General features: G+C 33.9%; 1 protein-coding gene and 1 non-coding gene across 3 annotated transcripts in view; one reads left to right on the top strand and one right to left on the bottom strand.

Moving 5' to 3' along the window:
• The window catches only part of VPS13B (vacuolar protein sorting 13 homolog B), an 806,197-nt gene that overhangs the window by 323,068 nt on the left and 460,658 nt on the right, over positions 1 to 22,471 (top strand). The window contains exons 20-21 of one of the 2 annotated variants that reach the window (XM_047088880.1): positions 16,095 to 16,204; positions 22,156 to 22,300. In XM_047088880.1, coding sequence (XP_046944836.1) covers positions 16,095 to 16,204; positions 22,156 to 22,300 — 255 coding nt within the window. Of the gene's footprint in view, positions 1 to 16,094; positions 16,205 to 22,152; positions 22,301 to 22,471 lie in introns of both variants that reach the window. The other variant, XM_047088879.1, reaches the window with a different exon arrangement.
• Positions 16,951 to 17,054, bottom strand: LOC124519088 (U6 spliceosomal RNA). Its single transcript, XR_006963998.1, has one exon. It is a non-coding gene; the product is annotated as a U6 spliceosomal RNA (small nuclear RNA).

Raw genomic sequence — 22,471 nt, 5'->3', positions numbered from 1 at the left:
AGTAAAATAAGATTCTAAATAACCATCAAGTGCTCTAGAAGTATTTTTTGGAAAATAGTAAGTAGGCTAAGTTAAACATGCAGATTTATTTATTTTTTTGCCTCAGCCATCAGGTCTCTGCCTCACACACCAAAACAAGCCAAATTAGGGGAACAATCATTTTAGTCTCAGGTTACTTTGTGAAAACAAATATTGGGAGTTTTTATTTGGTTGGTTTTGATATATACAGGAAAATAATTTACTAAAAATGTTTTGGTTTATTGTTGGGACTTGGTGATCCCAAGGTTCTTGTATTTAAAAAGCAGCTTGAGTTTTTGAGGAATTGGAAAAATAGCTTGGCTGGAAAAGGATGACTGCTGGAATGGAGGGCGTATCTTGGACTTAGAACAACTAGAAATTTATTGTGTGATTTATGTGATGAGATTTTAGATGAAATGAGAAGTAATGTTGTTAAGTACCAGAAAATACATGCTTATCTGGTCTTGATCAATAAAGCATTGCTTTTAATTTCTAAGTTAAGATTTGTTATTATTAATAAAAATTTTAGTATTTGTGGATTTGATAATTAAATCAAAATGTACATTTTGTTTTCATAGCTAGTCTGTTGAGTACTATCATGATTTCAAGAGTCCTTTCCAACCTTTACTAGTACATGGAATTTAAAAATGACAGACGCCATCTAATGTGGATGACTCAAGATTCTTCTTCCAATTTGTTTTAAGAATCATAACAACAAACATTTATTAAGCTTCTTGCTAGAATCTATACCAAAAAATACAAGAATATGGTCCTTCATTCTGTGTGTTTAACATTTAAACCAGATATCGATAACTTTATATAATCAGCAAAATTAAAATGCTAAATCAGTATAATATATATTCAGCATTTAGAATTAAGCATGATCAGAGATGACCTGTATTGGCTTTAAATTATGAAACCAAACTAATACTCTTTTATTCCAAGTTATTATACATCAATTCATATTTTATGCATCATTAATTAAAAAGATAATTGTATCATGTTGTTTATACTGTCTTTTTTTATTAATATGAAATTTATTGTCAAATTGGTATCCATACAACACCCAGTGCTCATCCCAATAGGTGCCCTCCTCAATGCCCATCACCCCCTTTCTCCTCCCTCCTGCCCCCCATCAACCCTCAGTTTATTCTCAGTTTTTAGGAGTCTCTTATGGTTTGCCTCCCTCCCTCTCTGTAACTTTTTTTTCCCCCTTTCCCTCCCCCATGGTCTTCTGTTAAGTTTCTGAAGATCCACATAAGAGTAAAAACATATGGTTATCTGTCTTTCTCTGTATGACTTATTTCACTTAGCATAATACTCTCCAGTTCCATCCACGTTGCTACAAAAGGCCATATTTCATTCTTTCTCATTGCCAAGTAGTATTCCATTGTATATATAAACCAAAACTTCTTTATCCATTCATCAGTTGAAGGACATTACGGGCTCTTTCCATAGTTTGGCTATTGTTGAAAGTGCTGCTATAAACATTGGGGTACAAGTGCCCCTATGCATCAGCACTCCTGTATCCCTTGGGTAAATTCCTAGCAGTGCTATTGCTGGGTCATAGGGTAGATGTATTTTTAATTTTTTGAGGAACCCCCACACTGTTTTCCAGAGCAGCTGCACCAATTTGCATTCCCACCAACAGTGCAAGAGGGTTCCCGTTTCTCCACATCCTCTCCAGCATCTGTAGTTTCCTGATTTGTTCATTTTAGCCACTCTGACTATATTTCCCTGATGATGAGTGACGTTGAACATCTTTTCATGTGCCTGTTGGCCATCTGGATGTCTTCTTTAGAGGAGTGTCTGTTCATGTCCTGCCTTGTTTATACTGTCTTTACAATGCTCATAGCCTCAAGTTATTTACTGTACGCTAATACAATTAAGATATATGATGGAGGTTTGCGTCCATTTATAAAAGAGATGAAGAAATACTTGAATTGATAAAACTATTCATAATATTGGACAGCAGAAAATACTTTATTGAGGTAATAAGTGAATTGAGAAGTTTTATAGTTATATCTTGGTTTATAATGTATAGTTTGATTATATTGTCTTCTAAGACAGTTTAAAGTGAAGAATTGGTTTGAAAAGTTATTGTTATAGGATTGTAGATTTGTTCACAATGATTGGTGTGGGATCACTGTGATGGAGATTTTGAATAATGAAAATCCTGAATAAAGAATATTGACAAATTGTGGATAAATAAGAGACTTTTATGACATCTGGTAGTTTTCTAAATGGTTTTTTACTTGTGGTGAATCAAATTAGGCTTCTGTTTCTTATATGAACCAAAGCTTTCATTGAAATTCAAAAATGGTCAGGAATAATGCTGGTGTAGTTTCTTGGTTTTAGAATATAAATAATTATTACTAAATCGTGAAGTGATATGTTTCTTTTACCTTGATTTGTATATAGCATGGTTCCTAGAATTGCCTGTCTTTTCCAGAGTATACTACTTGTGTATTGTCCCCCATACATTCAGAGATACTACTATTTTATGTTTCAGTAAGCATGTCTATTATATATTTTGTTTAATCATACATATACATATGTTTAATACCTGAAATTTCTGTGCAGTATACCTGTTTTTTCACTTTATTTTTAAAAAATGGTTATTTATTTATTTTGAGAGAGAGAGTGAGAGAGAGAGTGTGTGTTCTTGTGAGCTGGGGAGGAGCAGAGTAAGAGGGAGGGAAAGAATCCCAAACAGGCTCCAGGCTGTCAGCACAGAGTTTGATCTCACGAACCATGAGATCATGACCTGAGCCAAAATCGAGAGTTGGATGCTTAACTGACTGAGTCATCTAGTCCCCCTATTTTATTTTTTAAGCTTTTATTTTAATCACTTGGTGCTCATCACAACAAGTGAACTCCTTAATCCCCATCACTTATTTCCCCCACCCACTTCCCCTCTGGTAACCATCAGTTTGTCTTTTATAGTTAAGAGTCTGTTTCTTGGTTTGGCTCTCCCTTTTGCCCTTTGTACCTTCGTTTTGTTTCCTAAATTCCACATGTGAATGAAATCATATGGTATTTGTTTTTCTCTGGCTCACTTATTTCACTTCAGCATTATACAGTCTAGCTCCATCTGTATCATTGCAAACAGCAATATTTCATTCTTTTTTATGGCTCCGTAATATTCCACTGTGTGTGTGTGTGTGTGTGTGTGTGTGTGTGTGCGCGCGCGCGCACGTGTGTGTGTGTGATGCATGCATGCATCTTTTTCCATTCATCAACTGATGGAAGCTTGGGCTGTTTGCATATCTTGGCTGTTGTAAATAATGCTTCTATAAACATTGGGATACATGTATCCCTTTGAATTAGTGGTTTTGTATTCTTTGGGTAAGTAGTCAGTAGTACAGTTGCTGGATTGTAGGGTGGTTCTATTTTTGACCACTTGAGGAACCTCCATACTATTTTCCAGAATGACTGCAATAGTTTGCATTCCCACCAACAGCGCATGTTTGCCAATAGCTGTTGTTTCTTGTGTTATTGGTCTTACCCATTCTGACAGGTGTGAGGTGATATCTCATTGAAGCCTTGATTTGCATTTCCCTGATGATAAGTGATAATGGACATCTTTTTATGTGTTTGCCATCAGAAAGTCTTCTTTGGAGAAATGTCTGCTCATGTCTTTTGCCTATTTTTTAACTGAGTTATTATTTTTTGGAGGGTGTTGAGCTTGATATGTTCTCTATAGGTTTTGTATACTAATTCTTTATCAGATATGTCGTTTGCAAATATCTTCTCCATTCTGAAGGTTGCCTTTTAGTTTTGTTGATTGCTTCCTTTGATGTGATTTTTTCTTTTATTTTGACATAGTCCCAATAGTTTATTTTTGCTTTTATTTCCCTTGCTTCAGGAGACCTATCTAGAAAAATGTTCCTACAGGAACAGAGAAATTACTGCCTGTGCTTGCTTGTAGGATTTTGATGGTTTCTTGTCTCACATTTAGATTTTGACTCCATTTTGAATTTATTTTTGTGTATGGTGTAAGAAAGTGGTCCAGTTTCATTCTTTTGCATATTGGTTTCCAGTTTTCCTAACACCATTTGTTAAAAAGACTGTCTTTTTTCCTATTGGATATTCTTTCCTGTTTTGTCAAAGACTAACTTGACCATATAGTTCTTGGTTTATGTCTGGATTTTCTATTCTCTTCCATTGATCTTTTTGTGTAGGTATCTTTTTGTGCCATTACCATACTGTTTTTATTGTTACAGCTTTGTAATATAACTTGAAAGTGGGAATTGTGATGCCTCCAGATTTGCTTTTCTCTTTGAAGATTGCTTTGGCTATTCAGGGTCTTTTGTGGTTCCATACAAATTTCAGGATTATTCTTGTTCTGTGAAAAATGCTTTGGTATTTTTACAGGGATTGCATTAAATGTGTAGATTGCCTTGGCAGTATGAACATTTTAACAAAATTTGTTCTCCTAATCCATGAACATGGAATGTCTTTCCATTTCTTTGTGTTCAGTTTCATCCTTGTTTGGTGTGTGTAGCTTTCAGAGTACAGGTCTTTCACCTCTTTGGTTAAGTTGATTCCTAGGTAGTTTATTGTTTTTGGTGCAATTGTAAATGGGATTATTTTCTTAATTTTACTTTCTGCTGCTTCATTATTAGTGTAGGAATGCAACAGATACCTGTATGTTGATTTTGCATTCTGTGACTTTATTGAATTCATTTATCAGTTCTAGTAGTTTTTATGGTGGACTCTTGTGGGTTTTCTACACATAGTATCATGTCATCTGTAAGTAGTGAAAGTTTGACTTCTACTTTGCTGATTTTGATGCTTTGTATTTCTTTTTGTTGTCTGATTGCTGTGGCTATGACTTCCAGTACTATGTAGAATAAAAGCGGTGAGAGTGGACATCCTTGTTTTGTTTCTGACCTTAGGGGAGAGGCTCTCAGTTTTTCCCCATTGAGGATGATGTCATCTGTGGGTTTTCCATATACGGCCTTTATTAGGTTGAAGTATGTTCCCTCTAAAGAAGGTTTTTATCATGAATCGATGTTGTACTTTTTTGCTTGCTTTTTCTGCATCTGTTGAAATAATCTTATATGGTTCTTGTCCTGTCTTTTATTGATGTGATGTATTACATTGATTGCTTTGCAAATATTGAACCACCTTTGTCCCCCAGGAATAAATCCCATTTGATTGTGGTGGATGATTTTTTTAAGGTATTGTTGGATTCATTTTGCTAGTGTTTTGTTGAGGATTTTGGAGAAATTTCAGAGAAATTGGCCTGTAGTTCTCTTTTTCTGTGGTGTCTTTATCTGGTTTTTCCAGTGTATCAGGGTAAGCTGGCCTCATAGAATGAATTTGTAAGTTTTCCTTCCTTTTCTCTTTTTTGCAAAATGCTTTTTTCACTTTATACTATTTTCCATTATTTGTTATTATATGTATGTGTACTTACATATAAGTAAGCATATAATTTAATATCTGAATGGTGTTCCATTAAAGAAATTACCATACTTTGTAGATGTTGATGTCATTTACATATTTATTACTGTAGAGACTGTTACAAATGAACATCTTTGTGCATGTATTTTTCAGAATATTTACAAGTGTTACTGTAGGATTCCAAAAGCTGAAATTGCTGGGTCAGTGAGTATGTACATTTAAAATTTTGATGGGTAATAAATTGCAAAATGGCCTTCAAAATGCCTGTGGCAATTTCCTTTTTTTTTTTTTTTAAGCATACATGAAAGTGCTTTATCTTCCATGGCCTTATCTGTAATAGAATTTCATTCACTAAAGGTTTTGTTAATCTATCATTGGAAAATTATTTTGGGGGGGAGTTTTACCTTGCATTTCTTTGCTGTTAGTGATGTTGAGCATTAGTGAAGGCTGCTTGTAGTTATTCTGTGATTTGTCTATTTATGTTTTTGGCCTATTTTTTCTGTTCGGTTGTATAGCATTTTTTTTTTTGAAATTTTAGGATGTTTTCCTGTATCATGAATATTATCTGTGTTATGTATTTTTCTAGTATTTTCTTGTGGTTTGATTTTTGCCTTCAATTTTGTTTATAGTTCATCATTTGGAAGTTCTAAGCTTTTCATTGTGATAGTGGTCTATAATTATCTTATGGTTTTAGACTTTTATGTCTTGCACATGAAAACTTTGAAACATCACAAAGTAATAATTGCTGACACAGTTTGAGATGAAAATTTCATTTGTGCATTATTTGCTAATTGAGAAGATACATGAATCAGATAGAAGGAGACCAATTATTAACTTAATGTCTGATAAAATTGATTAACATTTGATCTGGAGAGAATGAAAAACAACAGTAGGAAAAATAAACACACACACAGTCTTGATGAAATCCAATTCTTACACCTTCTCTGTGCCTGAATTGGACTGAAGAAAAACATGAAACCACAATGAGTTCACTCACTTTGAATTTATGACCAAGGGACACAATGGCTCCTTAATGCTGTAAAGCGATAAAACGTGTCACAATTTCACACATTAGGCAGTTTCCTAAAATACTCATAATCTTCCCTGCCATCCTTAGCTGAAATGAGCTCTGTATTCTCAGTGTTATACTTGGCTAAAGAATGGTAAAATCAGTGGTGGTAGAAAGTCTGAATGGTGAAGGCTAATTTGAATCAAAGGATGCACAAAATTTGGATAGATGGAAAGAAGAAAGTATGTATGGACATAAATAAGTGCTTAATAAGTATTTTTATATGATATGAATTGGACTTATCAGTAAAACTGGTAAGTTTAGAGGACAGTAATGGACTCTACAATAAACTGGAAAATATGACAAATGTATTGTTACACTATTTTACTTCCAGTTACCACCATCCTGTTCTTTCTGCTCTGTGGGCATATATTTTAGTTCTTTGTGCAGTTCGAACCCCCCATAGCATTGTTGTTACTCCTACTTTAAGTAGTCATAAGTGTTTTAAAAGAGATTTAAAGATATATATACATCTGTATATGTACGTATATATGTGTAAGTATATATATGTGTATATATATGTATGTGTATATATATGTACATATATACATGTATATGTATGTATATAGAATATTTTTTAAGAGGTCCTCTTTGTTTACCAACATACTTAGTCTTTCTGGTGTTTTTCATTCCTTTTCTATAATTGAAATTCTATCTTGTACAAGTTCCTTTCACTCTAAAGCACTTCTCATATTTTCCAGTAGCTCAAGTCTTTGGGAGGCAAAGTGTTTTTGTTTTGTTTTGGCTTCATTTTTAAAGCATATTTTCAGCAGATATATCAATCTAGGTTGTCTTTTCTTGTTTTAGCACTTTAAAGATACCATTCCATTATTTTTGCATCACCATTATTTCTGAGGAGTTGTCCTTATCATGATTCCCTTATATGTATTGTGGGGTTTTTTTCTGAGTGATTTTAAATTTTTTTCTGTTTTGGATTTCCTGTAGTTTGATTGTGATGCATCTAGATCTGTTTTTCTTTTTAATTATTCTTTTTGAGAATAATTCTTTTTGTATTTCTTTTTAATTATTCTTTAATTATTCTTTTAAAAATTCTTATTTTTTTAATCTGTCAGTTGGTATTGTTTATCAGTTTTGAAAAATTCAAATAATTTTTCACCTCCTTTCTCTTTAGTTCATGCACACTGTCTACCTTTTTCACTATATTCTTTAACATATTTATCAGAGTTGTTTTAAAGTTGTTGATAATTCCAATATTTTTGTCACCTTTTGAACTTATGCTAATAACTATTTTCTTTTTTGGTAAAAAAAAAGAATTATGTGTTTTCATAATTTTTCTAATGAATGTTCAATGTTGTGTGTAAAAAGAATAATAAAAGTACGTATAACAGAAAAACGTTTATGCCCATAAAAGAACATGCCTCTTCTTTTGTCATGTAAAAGGTGTAGTTGAATTGGATCTAGTTTTGGCTTTCTTTTTTTCCCTCTCTTTCACTTTATTTTTAAATTTTTATTACTGAAGTCTAGTTGACGTACATTGTTCTATTAGTTACAGGTGCACAACATAGTGATTCAACAATTGCATACATTATGCAATGCTTATCATGTTTAGTGTAGTTACCGTCTATTGCCATATAACATTACTAAGATAATATTGACTATATTCTTAATGCTATATGTTCTTTGCTTTCTAGTCTGCAGTTGTGCTGGGTCTAGTTCTTGATTTATTTGTATTAAGTTCACCATAGGCTTCACAGTTCTTGAGAATAGTATTGGAATCTTTATTTCAGTATGGTTTGTGATTTTCTCTTAGTTCTCTTTGCCTGTACTGAGACCTAAGATGCCTTGTTCACTTGTCTGTATCGCGGGATCTGTCTTATTCCCTCTTTCTTTCTTCCAGTCACAGATAGCCCTGTTTGGTGCTCACTGAAAAGTTGAGAATGACTGTGGGATTTCTTTCATTTATCCTTGGGCTCAGACATCATCAGCCTCCACATGCCTGTGTGTTAGAAGGGTCTGCCTCATTTCTCCAGGCCAGTCCCCTGCCACTCTCCTGGGTATTTGGTGGAGGTGTGTTGAAAAGAAATGGCACTCCTCTTGTGTCTAGAGTTCTCAGGGATTCTAAATTGTCATGCTAGTCCCCATACTTGTGTTTAAACATTTGTTGAAAGTTCTTTTGTTTTTTTCTTAACAACTTGTTTTTCTTCCTACTGCTATGCCAAGAATAAAACCTACCATTCATTCCTTCCTGCCTACGAAGGGCCTTTCACGTTTATGATTTTTGTTCATTAGGTTTCTTTGCAAATTCTGTCTGATGAAGGTTGAAAAGCTTTGATATGTTGGTTACATGGCTTGTTATTGTTACGATGGATAGAGTTCTCCTGTGATTTTCCAAATCCTGTGGGAAGACATGGTAATTGTTAATTAAGTAACATGAGCTACCATATGCACATACCTAAAAGGCTTATTCCATTATACTAAACCTGACAATTACCTTGGATAAATTTGCCACTACTTGGCGGCTCATCCCTGCTCTGTCATTTCTTAGCCTCTGATTACTTTATCTTCTCTTTATTCTCCACCCATATTTTTGATTCTTTGTTTACAGGCCAAAATTCTTGAAATTATTCTTAAAAATAAGAGTAGCTATTAATTTCTTAAGAACTACACAAATCTAAAAAGTCCGTACTTTACTATAGCTGCGTAATAGAAAAATAGTGAGTTTTAGCCACTGAAACTTAGATGAAGATGAGTATGTCTTTTGTCTCATTCATTAGTTTAAGATAAAATGCAGGGTACTTGCCACCTTTTAGAACTTGATATTTTACAGGGTCATCTCATTGGTTGACATAGTTTCTATAGGTGACAAGAAGCATATATATTTAAATGCTGTGCACCTTTGGTTTCTCACTCTTATTTCATTCTCATTCTACAGCTTAGGATGTAACTGAAAATGATGGTGGTGGCTTGGTTTAACTAATTTGTGAAGCCGGAGTGGAATGTGGATAAATGAGCCATTTTGGCAACGAGCAGAGAAATAAAGCACACTTTTCTCATTAGTTGTTTTCCAGGCTAAAATTAAACAGAGTAGTATATGGCCAAATTTAATGATTTATGGGGGATCTGTTCTAAGTAAATTCAGTATCAGACTAGTTGTCTACACACTTACATGTCAGAACTTGTGTGTTATTTTTAAAGGCTCTGTCTTGTAAATTGAGTTTAATATGAAAATATCCTTTTAAATTTAAAAGAACATTATCTCTATAATTTCAACTAAATTGATAGATTATTCTCTTTTATCACCCATTTAACATTCCCATAGTTCCAGCCTGTGTGTCATTTAGTTATCTCTGATTTAATGTAATCACATGACTTTTATGAACATTAGTTGGTGAAATAGTTTTTAACTTCATTATAATAAAATAAAACTTTCAAGATTAGTTTTCACATGAAAATATTTATTGCATTGGTTTTCCTCCTCCTCTCTCTAAAATCTTGATTAAAAAGGAATTCTAACTTAGAAAGTTTTAAAAAAATTTACCTAACACATTTACTTTTCAGTACATAGGAAAAGATTTTTAAATAACTTGCCCAATATGGAGAATGTCTGTAGTTTTTAAGTTTACTTTTACCTTTTGTAGTTGGCATAGTATTAAATTTATAAACTGCTTTATATAGGGTGTTGGGGTATACTTTTCATAATTTCAAAAAAAAAGTTTGTGCCTTGTACTTCAGATGCATAATATTAGGGAGAGAAAAATTATCCTGATACATTCTTTTTATTTTTTTATTTTTTTTTAAATTTTCTTTAACTACTTCTTTTTTTTTTTTAATGTTTATTTATTTTTGGAGAGAGAGACAGAGCATGAGCAGAGGAGGAGCAGAGAGCGAGGGAGACACAGAATCCGAAGCCGGCTGCAAGCTCCGAGCTGTTGGCACAGAGCCCAATGTGGGGCTCGAACTCACAAGCTGTGAGATCATGACCTGAGCTGAAGTCGGACGCTTAACCGACTGAGCCACCCAGGCGCCCCATGATACATTCTTTTTAAAAAAATACATGTAATTTTAAATTTTCTTCCTTTATATTCTTATAAATATAACACTGTCTACCTAGAAAAGAATACATGTTATGTATATATAAATTTGAGGTAAAATCATATAATGAATACCATAGATTTTTTTGCTAAGAAATTGTCAATTTATTTGTGTTTAAAAAAACTTTTTTAAATGTCTATGTATTTTTGAAGGAAAGAGAGAGAGAGAGCAAGCAAGCAAGCACGAGTTAGCCGGGGAGGGGCAAAGAGAGGGAGACAAATCCGAAGCAGGCTCCAGGCTCTTAGCTGTCAGCACAGAGCCCCACATGGGGTTCGAACTCACTAACCGTGAGATCATGACCTGAGCCAAAGTCAGATACTTAACTGTCTGAGCCTCCCAGGGGCACCAATTTGTTTGTGTTTTTATTCCCCAGGTGATCATTCTTGTTGTTTGGAATATTTTTAATCTTCTTTTCCCTTCAGTGTTGGCACCTTCTTTCCAATTTGCTTAATTAAATGTGTTTATTTTCATTTTTTTAAGTTTTTATTTAATTTCCAGCTAACATACAGTGTAATATTGGTTTCAGGTGTACACTTTAGTGTTTCAACACTTCCATACAACACCTGGTGCTCATGACAAGTGCACTCCTTATTCCTGATCACCTATATCCCCCATCCCCCACCCACCTCTGGTGGCCATCAGTTTGTTCTGTATAGTTAAGAGTCTGTTTCTTGGTTTGTCTGTCTGTCTGTCTGTCTGTCTCTCTCTCTTTTTTCCTATGCTTGTTTGTTTTGCTTCTGAAATTTCTTATGTGAGTGAAATCATATGGTATTTGTCTTTCTCTGATGTGTTTCCCTTAGCATAATGCTCTCTAGCTGCACCTGTGTCATTGCAAATGGTAAGATTTCATTCCTTTTATGGCTGAGTAATATTGCATTATATATGTATATACCACATCTTCTATATCCATTTATCAGTCCATGGACACTTGGGTTGTTTCTGTAATTTGGCTATTGTAGATAGCATCAGGGTGCATATATCCCTTCGAATTAGTATGTTTGTATTCTTAGGGTAAATACCTAGTGTAATTGCTGGATTGTAGGGTACTTCTATTCAAAAAAAATTTTTTTAATGTTTATTTAATTTTGAGAGAGAGAGAGAGAGAGAGAGAGAGAGAGTGAGCGAGCAGAAGAGGGGCAGAGAGAGAGAAGATGCAGAATCTGAATAGGCTCCAGGCTCCAAGCTGTCAGCACAGAGCCTGATGTGGGGCTGCATCTCACCGACTGCAAGATAATGACTTGAGCTGAAGTCAGACTCTTAACTGACTGAGCCACTCAGGCACCCTGTTGCCTGGTACTTCTATTTTTAACTTTTTGAGGAACTTCCATACTGTTTTCCAGAGTGCCTGCACCAGTTTACATTTCCACCAGTAGTGCAAGAGGATTCCTCTTTCTCCACATCCTTGCCAACACCTGTTATTTCTTGTGTTGTTGATTTTAGTCATTCTGACAAGCGTGAGGTGATATCTCATTGTAGTCTTAAATTACATTTTGTTTTAATTATACATTTTGGTTTTCTTGGGCTTCTTCTTGGGTTTTAGGCTTAACTATCTTTCATTAATTCTGTAAAATTCTCAGGCATCATCTTTTTAACAATATTGCCTCTTCCCCACGTTTTAGTATCTCGACATGGAATCTGATTAGACATATATTTGGTCTTCTTAGGTCCTCATATCTCTTCACCTCATTTTAATAATCTTCTTTCATTTTTGTCTTTCAAATGCATTCTAATGATTTCAGGTACTTCTTCCACTTCACTGTTTTTCTCTTCAACTATATCTAATCGGCTGTTGAACCTGCCTAATGAGTTTTTTACATCAACAAATATGTCACTTTCATAGTTCCATTTTTTTCTTTAAATATGTTCTTTCCTGATACTCTGTATGATACCATACTTTTGCATTTAAACATTTTATACACAGGTGCTTTTTTTTTTTTCTATGTTCTAATATCTCCAGTGCTTGAAAGTCTAAATTAGTTGTTTGTTGATTTTTCTGACTCTGTCTCACAGAGTCAGTTGTGATTTTTTGTTAAGAAAACCATTCCCAGATCGTAATTTGTGGCAGTTATATGACAGTGATTTGGAGACTTTTCAGACAGAATACTTGATTCTGTTAATGGCTAATTAATGGCTAGAGGGACATTTCTCAGCAAGAAAATCTAAGGCTCATCTACCTGTCTTTTCTCTTGACCCCAGTTTGAGAATCCCATTTATATCCTCCCTCATGGCAACTGCTTTTTTTTTTTTTAATGTTCCCTTTTCAAGAGGTAACACATCTCAGATCTTTTTAATAATTGTTTTGGTGTTTCCATATATTTTAGTTTTATTTTATTTTGTTTTATTTTTGTTTATTTATTTTACATTTATTCATTTTTGAGAGACAGAGAACACAAGCAGGGGAGGGGCAGAGAGAGAGAGAGAGAGAGAGACATAGAGACATAGAGACATAGAATCCGAAGCAGGCTCCAGGCTCTGAGCTGTCAGCACAGAGCCCGACGCGGGGCTTGAACTCACAAACCGTGAGATCATGACCTGAGCCAAAGTCAGACACGCAACTGACTGAGCCACCCAGGCGCCCATCCATATTTTTTAAATAACATAACTTTTCTTGCTCTTTCTTGATTGTTTATTTAAGAGTATAATTTATTAATGCCTTACAGTTGAAAATTATATTTGGCCAACTTTCACTCCTCCTATCATACTCTCAATATTGTTATATCAATTTTGATTAATTAATGCATCTGGGTTTTTTTAGAATTTACATACTTCTGTCTATAAATATAATTCGTGGTACACTTTATTGTATACTGACTAGTTATCATTTCCTTTATAACATTTGTTTTCCCTGTATTTAATACTGTGTTTTATTGTTACTACATTTTCCATGTACCTGTTACTACTTCACTGTTGTCATTTTGGGGATTCCTGTCACTTTTCTCCTGCGTTGGATCCTTTTGTCTCCTGGATCCCATATTTTTCTTTATTGTTGCAAGTGCTGTGTGTCTGTGTGTGGAACACATTTCTTTATTGTTAAGCATATATTATTTGTGGTGTCTTTAATATTTATATGATTTTAATTATAAAACAAATTACAGTGGGCTTATGTGATAGGAAATAGTCCATATAATTCAAATCTAACTAATTTCATTTCTTTATTTGGAATTTAGAAACGTCTTTTAACTTTTAAGATTGAATGATATATTCTTGAATTTAAGTATTCTTGAATTCTTGAATTCAAATTTCAAAACTCTATTGAAATGTATACAGTTAATTTCTTTTTTTTTTTTAATTTTTTTTTCAACGTTTTTATTTATTTTTGGGACAGAGAGAGACAGAGCATGAACGGGGGAGGGGCAGAGAGAGAGGGAGACACAGAATCGGAAACAGGCTCCAGGCTCCGAGCCATCAGCCCAGAGCCTGACGCGGGGCTCGAACTCACGGACCGCGAGATCGTGACCTGGCTGAAGTCGGACGCTTAACCGACTGCGCCACCCAGGCGCCCCTACAGTTAATTTCTTTAAAAGGTTTTAATAAACAATTTTTATGCATTGTATTACAGGAAAAATACATATATTAAATTATATTTTCTATTTGACTTCATTTATGACTTCCCTTTTGCAATCATTTTGTATTTAGTTTCACATCATCATTCCTTCCTGATGTGTTTTTAAGCAAATTATTGCTCAGCAGCACATGCATTCGTACATGGAAGTGGATGGAATTGCTGTGGTCTCAGAATGCTGCTTTGGAATCTACACAGATTCTGGGTCCCTGGGAGAACACCTGGCAATTTTTGCTTGTTTGAAAATTCTGTGTAAAAGTTTTATTTAAAAAAATTTTTTTTAAAAACATTTGCTTTTTTTTTTTTAAACATTTATTTATTTTTGAGAGAGAGAGAAAGAGAGAGCGAGCGTGAGTGGGGGGGTGGGGCAGAGGAGAGGGAGGCATAGAATCCGAAGCAACTCCAGGCTCTGAGCTGGAGCCCGACATGGGGCTTAAACCCACAAACTGTGACGACATGACATGAACCGAAGTCGGATGCTCAATTGACTGAGGCACTCAGACGCCCCTGTGTAAATGTTTAAAAAGGAAGGATATTTCTCTTGCGTGCTCTCCTCCATCATTCTATCTCTGTGTCTGTGTGGCTCACTTTTCATAGACCTTGGTAATAATAGTTACTGTGTGGTTTAGATAACCTGCAAAATTATAGAACAAGTTGCACCTAAGTTGAGAACTCATGTATCATGTACTATGACTCTTTACCCCTACCATGTGGCAATTACTTTTCTAGATACTGGAGTGTAGTTGAGAGCAAAAGTGACAAATACTCCTTACTTGATATTCCATATATTTCAGTGGAGCTAATAATATTTTACCAAAAAATGCATTTGCAAATACAAAAATGTATTTATGGATGCACATAATCTACACATAAGAATGGGATGTTATACTTTAGTTAAATCCGTGTGTTTCTTTTTATCAGAGAGAGACTAAAATACTTGAGTATTTTAGTAAAATACTTGACTAGGATGGAATTGCAACTTGTTACACTTCAGCTTTGTGTTTTATGTCAGAATGTTAGCCTGTGTTTCATCTAGGCAGATCTCTCTCTTGCTTCTGAACGTTTAACTTTGTAATTTGCAGTGATTTATTGAGTGGTTATAATAATCCTTACTTGAACATCATGAATTAAATTTGTGATATAAACAAAAATGGAGATAATATTCTGCTCTCATGACCAATATAGAAATTGCTCTTTGCTAAAAAATAAAGCTTCTTCTTATTAAAGACAGATTCACTTTTAATGAGATACAATTCATATTCCATAAAAATCACTATGTTAAAGTACATAATTTAGTGGTTTTTAGTATATTTGCAAAGTTGTGCAACAATCACCATTTTCTAATTCTGGAACATTTTCATCGCTCCCCAAAGAACCACATATCTATTAGCAGTTCTTTTCCATTCTTTCCTCCTCCTAGGCACTGGCATACACAAATTACCTTTTTTCTCTATGGTTTTGCCTGTTTTAGCCATTTCATGTAAGTAGAATCCTACAGTATGTGGTTTTCTGTGACTGACTTCTTAGCACGTTTTCAAGGTAGTGTAGCATGAATCAGTACTTTATTCCTTGTTGTGCAAAAATAATTTTCCATTATATGGCTATATGACATTTTGTATATCCATTTAGCAATTCATGGACATTTGTGTCATTCCCACTTTTTGGCTATTATTAATTACTGTTTTGGAAATTTAGCTACAAATTTTTGAGTGAACATATGATTTTAGTTCTCTTTGTACATACGCAGGAATAAAATTGTTAGGTCATATTGTGACGGTATATTTGCTTCCTGAGGAAATGCCGAAGTGTTTTTGAATGTATTTGCACCATTTTATGTTCCAACCAGCGGTATATGACATCTTGAATCCTCCACATCTTTGTATGCACCTGTTAATTTTGTTAGCTATCCTACTTGGTGTGAAGTGATATAAAGCTTATTATTTTTATGAGGAATTAAAATAATTTTAAAATCTTGATTTTTAGGTGCTGTACTCCTTTGTAGTGTACAAGGACTAGCAGTTAATATTGACCCAGTCTTATATACCTGGCTCATTTATCAGCCTCAGAAACGAACCAGTAGACATATGCAGCAGGTGAGAAATTTTTATAATTTATTCTCTTAATGAATAAATCGTTTTCTATTTTCTCAGTCATTTGTTAAAGGTCTATATTGTCTGTATTGATTTTTTTTAATTCCTCTGTCTTCCACTCTTCCCCTTTCAAGCAGTTTTACCCCTTCACTTCTAGACTGGAAACTCCAGCTCAAAGTGGAGTTTCATTGATTACTGAGGTGGATTTCTATGCAATTGCTTATAAAGCAGATACATTAGAGAATAGTTCTGGTAGTCCTGCTTTAGTGGCCTGTTTTCTCTCATAGTGCCTAGATGTTTGTTCTGAGTGTCTGATACATAAGAATTGCATACTAATAGCTTTAATTTTCATTATCACTGTATTTCTTCTACATCTTTAGGTTTATTCAACAAGCATTCATTGGGTGCCCAACCCTTGGATTGGGATGGTTGGTGCAAAAGAGTTGGGATATGCACTTGTTTAAAAGAGTATAAATTACAAAGTATAAAACAGCTAATTGTATTTTCTGAAATGCTTAAATATATTTTCTGTGTCATGATTCTTAAATGTAATTCTGACAGAGTTTATTCCCATTTTAAAGATGAAGAAATTGATGCTAATTGAGATTTATTTCCCTATTGTCACACATAGTAAATGGCAGAACTAAACATTTTTTCAGGCCAAATTTATGCTATATTGCATTTTCCCATTAGACTTAATTGTAATTTTGTAATATTCTAATTGGAATAGCTTTTTATCTTTTTTTTTTTTAAATATGGAACACTTCATGAATTTGCCTGTTATCCTGGTGCAAGGGCCATTCTACTCTCTGTATTGTTCCAGTTTTAGTATATGTGCTGCCAAAGTGAGCACTGTCCCTTTTTTTCAAACTTAAAACCAGTTGATAGAAAAATACACAATTTTATAATTACACAATACAACAAAAAAAAATTACCTGAATAGTACAATCCATGGCTCAAGGAGCATCTTTTTTTTTTTTTTAGTGTTTATTTTTGAGAGAGAGAGAGAGAGAGAGAGAGAGCGAGCGAGAGTGCAGGAGAGGGGCAGAGAGAGAGGGGAAAAGAGAGAGAATCCCAAGCAGGGTCTGTGCTGCTAGCACAGAGCCGGATGTGGGGATCAAACCCACTAGCTGTGAGAGTAACCAGAGGTTGGGTGGGGGGCGATTAACTTGATAAAAAAGTGACCTTTAGTGGTTTTATCATAGAGCCAAGTATAAGAGACTGTTAAGAATTGGCACCCAGTTCATAAAAGATTTTTTTTTTTTTGTAATGCGAAGTGTTTGAGACTTTATCCTGAAGGGTAAAGAGAAACTATAGGAAACTGATATAAAGAAATTTGAGAAACATCTGTGTGGCTCAGTTAAGCGTCTGACTCTTGATTTCATCTTAGGTCATGATATCACAGTTCATGAAATTGAACTCCACATCGAGCTCTGTGCTGACAACACGGAGCCTGCTTGGGATTCTCTCTCCCCCTCTCTTGCCCCTCCCCAGCTCATTCTCTCTCTGCCTTTCTCTCTCTGAAAAATAAAGAAACATTAGAAAAAAAGAGTTTTGAATTTTAGAAAGTTTACTCTAACAGAATGTTGAATTAAACTAAAGAAGAAATACAGAGGTAATAAAAATTACTACACAATTCTTAGTATTAGACACTCAGAACAAACATCTAGGCATTATGAGGGAAAATAGGCAAGTAAAATAGAACTACCTAAGCTAGCCTCTAATGTATCTGCTTTAACCAGCAATTGCATAGAAATTCACCTCAATAGTCAATGAAACTAATGTCAGGGAGAATGTGAGAAATATTTTAATTGTAAATTCTTTTTGCGATACAGTTGACATATTAGTTTTCAGGTGATGATTGTTGATGATAGTTACTGGTAATGATTTGATATTTGTATATACTGTGAAATTATCACCATAAGTTTGGTTAACATCCATCACAACACACAGTTGCAAATTTTTTTTCTTGTTATGAGAACTTTCAAGATTACTCTTTTAGCAACTTTTAAATACACAATATGTTACTATTAACTATAGTCACATTGTTGTACATTACATCTCATGACCTATTTCTTTCATAAGTGGAAGTTTGTACCTTTTGATCCCTGTCACTCATTCATCCCCACTGCCCCCATGAGTTTTTTGTTGTTGTTTGTTTGTTTGTTTTAGATACCACATAATATAAGTGAAATCATATGGTATTTTTCTTTCTCTTAATTATTTCACTTAGCCTAATTGCCTTATTAGGTCCATCCATGTTGTCACAAATGACAAGACGTACTTCTTTTTTATGACTGAATAACATCCCATTGTAAATTCTTCGTTGGTTACTTTATAAGTGATGGTAATTAGGTCCAGTTCACTAGAGCTATACCTGAAGGTCAGATAATGTTCTAGCAACTGAGGTAAATTAAAAATTCATTTGATTGATACCAAGCACCTTTATTTATTTTTAATTTTTTTTAATGTTTATTTTTGAGAGAGAGAGAGAGAGAGAGAGAGAGACAGAGCATGAGTGGGGAAGGGGCAGAGCTAGATGGAGACATAGAATAGGAAGCAGGCTCTAGGCTCCAGAGCTGTCAGCACAGAGCCTGATGCAGGGCTCCAACTCACAAACTGTGAGATTGTGACCAGAACTGAAGTCGGATGCTAAACTGACTGAGCCACCCAGGCACTCCAGATCCCAAGCACCTTAAGATTTTCATATAATTTTATTTTAATTATACTGTTTCATAACAGTTTGATATAAAATCTAAATATATATTTAAAAATATGTTTTTGAAAGTTCAAAAATAATAGTTTTATTTAAAAGAAAAACTAATAAATACCCATAATCCTCTTCATTCAGAGTTATGAAGAATATTGGTATAAATATGTTCATAGCTAAATCTTTATGTTTTTCTTTAAGTATTCACTTAGAATATATTTTGGGGAAGTAATTAGTGTTTAAAGCCATGTATATCAGCATATTTTGAAACCTTTGTTATATTGTCACATAGCTTCCAGAATTACAGTTTACATTTTCGCTAGTACTTCATAGTATTAATACTTTACTACAATTCATCATATTCTTAGCTACTATTTTAGTCTTACATTTTTTTTAACATAGGAAATTGAAAGAATAGTGTAATTGATCCCTGTGACCTTATCAGCTAGGTTTAATAATTACCAACTCATGGCTACTCATCTTCACTTTTAAAACTCTGTTGGGTGAAAAAATGCCAATATTTAGTAGTGAGGAAAATAGAGAAAATGGATAAACTCACATAGTAATGTTATGAGTGAAAATTGATGAATTGGCAGTATCTAGTAAATTGAAAATAAACATAGCCTGTAACCCCCAAATTGCACTTTTGGATAAAACTGTGGTCTTAACAAAAGATCCTAAGGACCCTGAAGAGTTGTGTATAAGCTTGTTCTTGCAGTATTCATTGCAGTAGTACAAGACTGGAGACAACCTGAATGACTGTCTCTAAGGAAGTGGATAAATAAAACACAACATATTCACACAATATGATAATTTATTAGTAGAAATTATACAATAGGTCTTAATATGGATATCTCAAAATTGTATTTAATGCAAAAACCAAATTTCAAAGGAAATATGCAATATGAAAGCATTAATGTATATTTCTCCAAAACTACCCAAATAAATAAATAAATAAATAAATAAATAAGTAAATAAGTAAATAAGTAAGTAAATGGTGTATACATATGAGTGGGTGTGAATAGGGATAGGTGTAAAACATTTCAAGGTTTATATGAGGATCATAATAGTGGTTGATTCTGGGAGGAATGGGTAGTTGGTTCACAATTGGAGGGTATTTTAGCTTTACCTGCAATATTTTGCTCGTCTCTAAAAAACAAGGAAATATAAAAATTTTAACAGACAGTAATTATTGGATATAATGGAATGTGTATGTTATCTTATTCTTTATAATTTCCTGGGTGGTTTTTTTTTTTACATTTATTAAATTAATAGGGAGAATTTTACAGGAACAACAATAGAAGACTTTAGGTATTTTCGGATCATGGAATATTGATGCTGCAAGGGTAGGATAAATCTGGGGCTGGGATACAACTAATATTTGAGGAAATATCCAGTACCAAAAGGTAGAAGAATATTAGTAGAACAATGGGAGTTTGCTAAAAATAGTTTATTTTGATATTTTGAAATATTAAAATACTGGATACTCTGTATCCAGTATCTCTTCTTGCCTGACATATGGTGCGTACATTAGCTATCATTCAGGAAATATTTATGGAGGGTCTTTTGGATATAATTGTAGATATTTGGAATACAGTTGCATAGAGGACATATCAGAGTCTTGGTGTCTTGTTAGGAAGGGTTTTTCTTAGGGCTTTTAAGGTCTCTTTGCCTATGTGAAAATGACCCAGTTTGAGTCACCCAAAAGAATGATTTTTTTGTTTGTTGTTGGATATTACCAATATTATGGCTTTCATGAATCTCACCTTTCAGCTATTTTAGCTTGAATTAAATATCACCCTATGCTTAACATAATTTTTCTCTAATATATTAATTTGAATCTGAACATGGGTGTAATTTTTTGGAATACTTAGTCATATTCCAGGTTTATAAATGATGGCCAAGATATTCAAGGGATTATGGAATCAGTAAATACTACCACCTAAAAGGAACTCCCATATTTTATAGTTGAGTAATTTTAAATGCATCAAAACTTAAGGGTATGTTGAACTTTTCTCATCTTGGTCTTAAGATACTATTTCCTAATTAGGTTTGTACAAATATTATCAGTTTTACTAAGTAATATGAAAGCAGCTACTGTACATTGTAATGTTTCCCACAATATATTTATCTTTCCATTTTCTCATTTTCACCTTTCTTGTCCTTTTACTTAGCTTAAGTAGCAACTTTTAGAATAATTTGCCTTTTCCCTATATTTCATAACTTGATTGATTGTAATATATAGATAATGTACTTGTGTTCTGATTGGAATATTTACTCACATTCAAAGTAATATTAAATAAGTAATATAGGTTGGGTGAGACATAAAGTTGGATCTTTTAAAAGTATGATTGTTGTGCTGTTGAGAGTAACACTAGACTGCACTGCAGCTTGACCAGCCCCTCCAGATTTACCGTCTGATGCAGCTGTATTACAGTTATCATCTGTTGTTTCCCAAGCTGCAATTTCCTTCTCAATTTGTGGCTAAAACCCAACATTGGATGATTGTTTTCCACCCAGTTCAACATTGATCTTTGATCCTGCAGCAAACTTAAAAAATACCTTTTTTTTCTTTTTTGCCAAAAATCTGACAAGATTGTATTGGGCGTCATCAGCAGTAACATCAGACTTTATTTCACTGAATAAAGATGAAACAGCTGCTTTATTGTCCAATTCAGCACTCATGCATTCAATATAGGATCATAATGTTTTCCAGCTTTCTCTAGCTACAGATACTTTTCTGTGTTTTCTAAATATGCTGTGGGTATCACTTTGTCAGATAAAACGTAGAAATTTTCAGCAATTCTTTATTAAGTTGAACTGTAACATATAATTAATCACTTTATAGATATCCTAAAAATATTTGATGAGGGTAACCTTTTTCCCCTACTAATTGTAATTCTCAAAGTTAATTATAGTTTTGATTTGCCTTTGACATATTATCTTTACGCTTTTTACCGAAATTTATTTTAACTTCCATTTATTTCCAAGCTATCTTATTTTTTCACATAGAATTGTAATTTTACATTGAAATAATTAAGTGTCCCTGTGTGATTTTGTGTGTATAAGAGAGACAGATATGAAGAGAGAGGGAGGAACTGAGGGAGGGACACATTGATTGATTTAAAATAGCAAAGCTTCAACACCATTTATGAAGGACTTTCCTCAGTGTTACCGTGTTTAACCTTCACTGCTTCAGAAATAGCAAATAATTTCAGTGTGTTTTTTTGCCTCTCTCCAGCAGCCTGTGGTAGCTGTTCCTCTTGTTGTGCCAATTAGCAGAAGGAAAGAGGATGAGGTGTCAGTTGGAAGTGCACCCCTGGCAAAGCAACAGTCCTATCAGGCCTCTGAATATGCCAGCAGCCCTATAAAAACAAAAACAATAACAGGTATGTGTCACAAATTCTAAAAGATCTGTGATTTTACCCTATGTCTGAGCTAATAAGATATCAAGTTATCTGGGCCACAGTTTCATGAATTCTGGACATGAGACTCCTAGAATGGAGACAAAAGACTATTATCTTACAGTATTAGCAGTAACTAGAGTATTACCTTTTTCT

Source organism: Lynx rufus, unplaced genomic scaffold (assembly GCF_022079265.1).
Source record: "Lynx rufus isolate CCGP_SWC_20201006 ecotype Redwood Valley unplaced genomic scaffold, mLynRuf1.p SCAF_26, whole genome shotgun sequence".
Lineage (NCBI taxonomy): Eukaryota > Metazoa > Chordata > Mammalia > Carnivora > Felidae > Lynx > Lynx rufus.
Note: the sequence above shows the minus strand (reverse complement) of the source record. Positions and strands in the feature narration are given on the sequence as shown.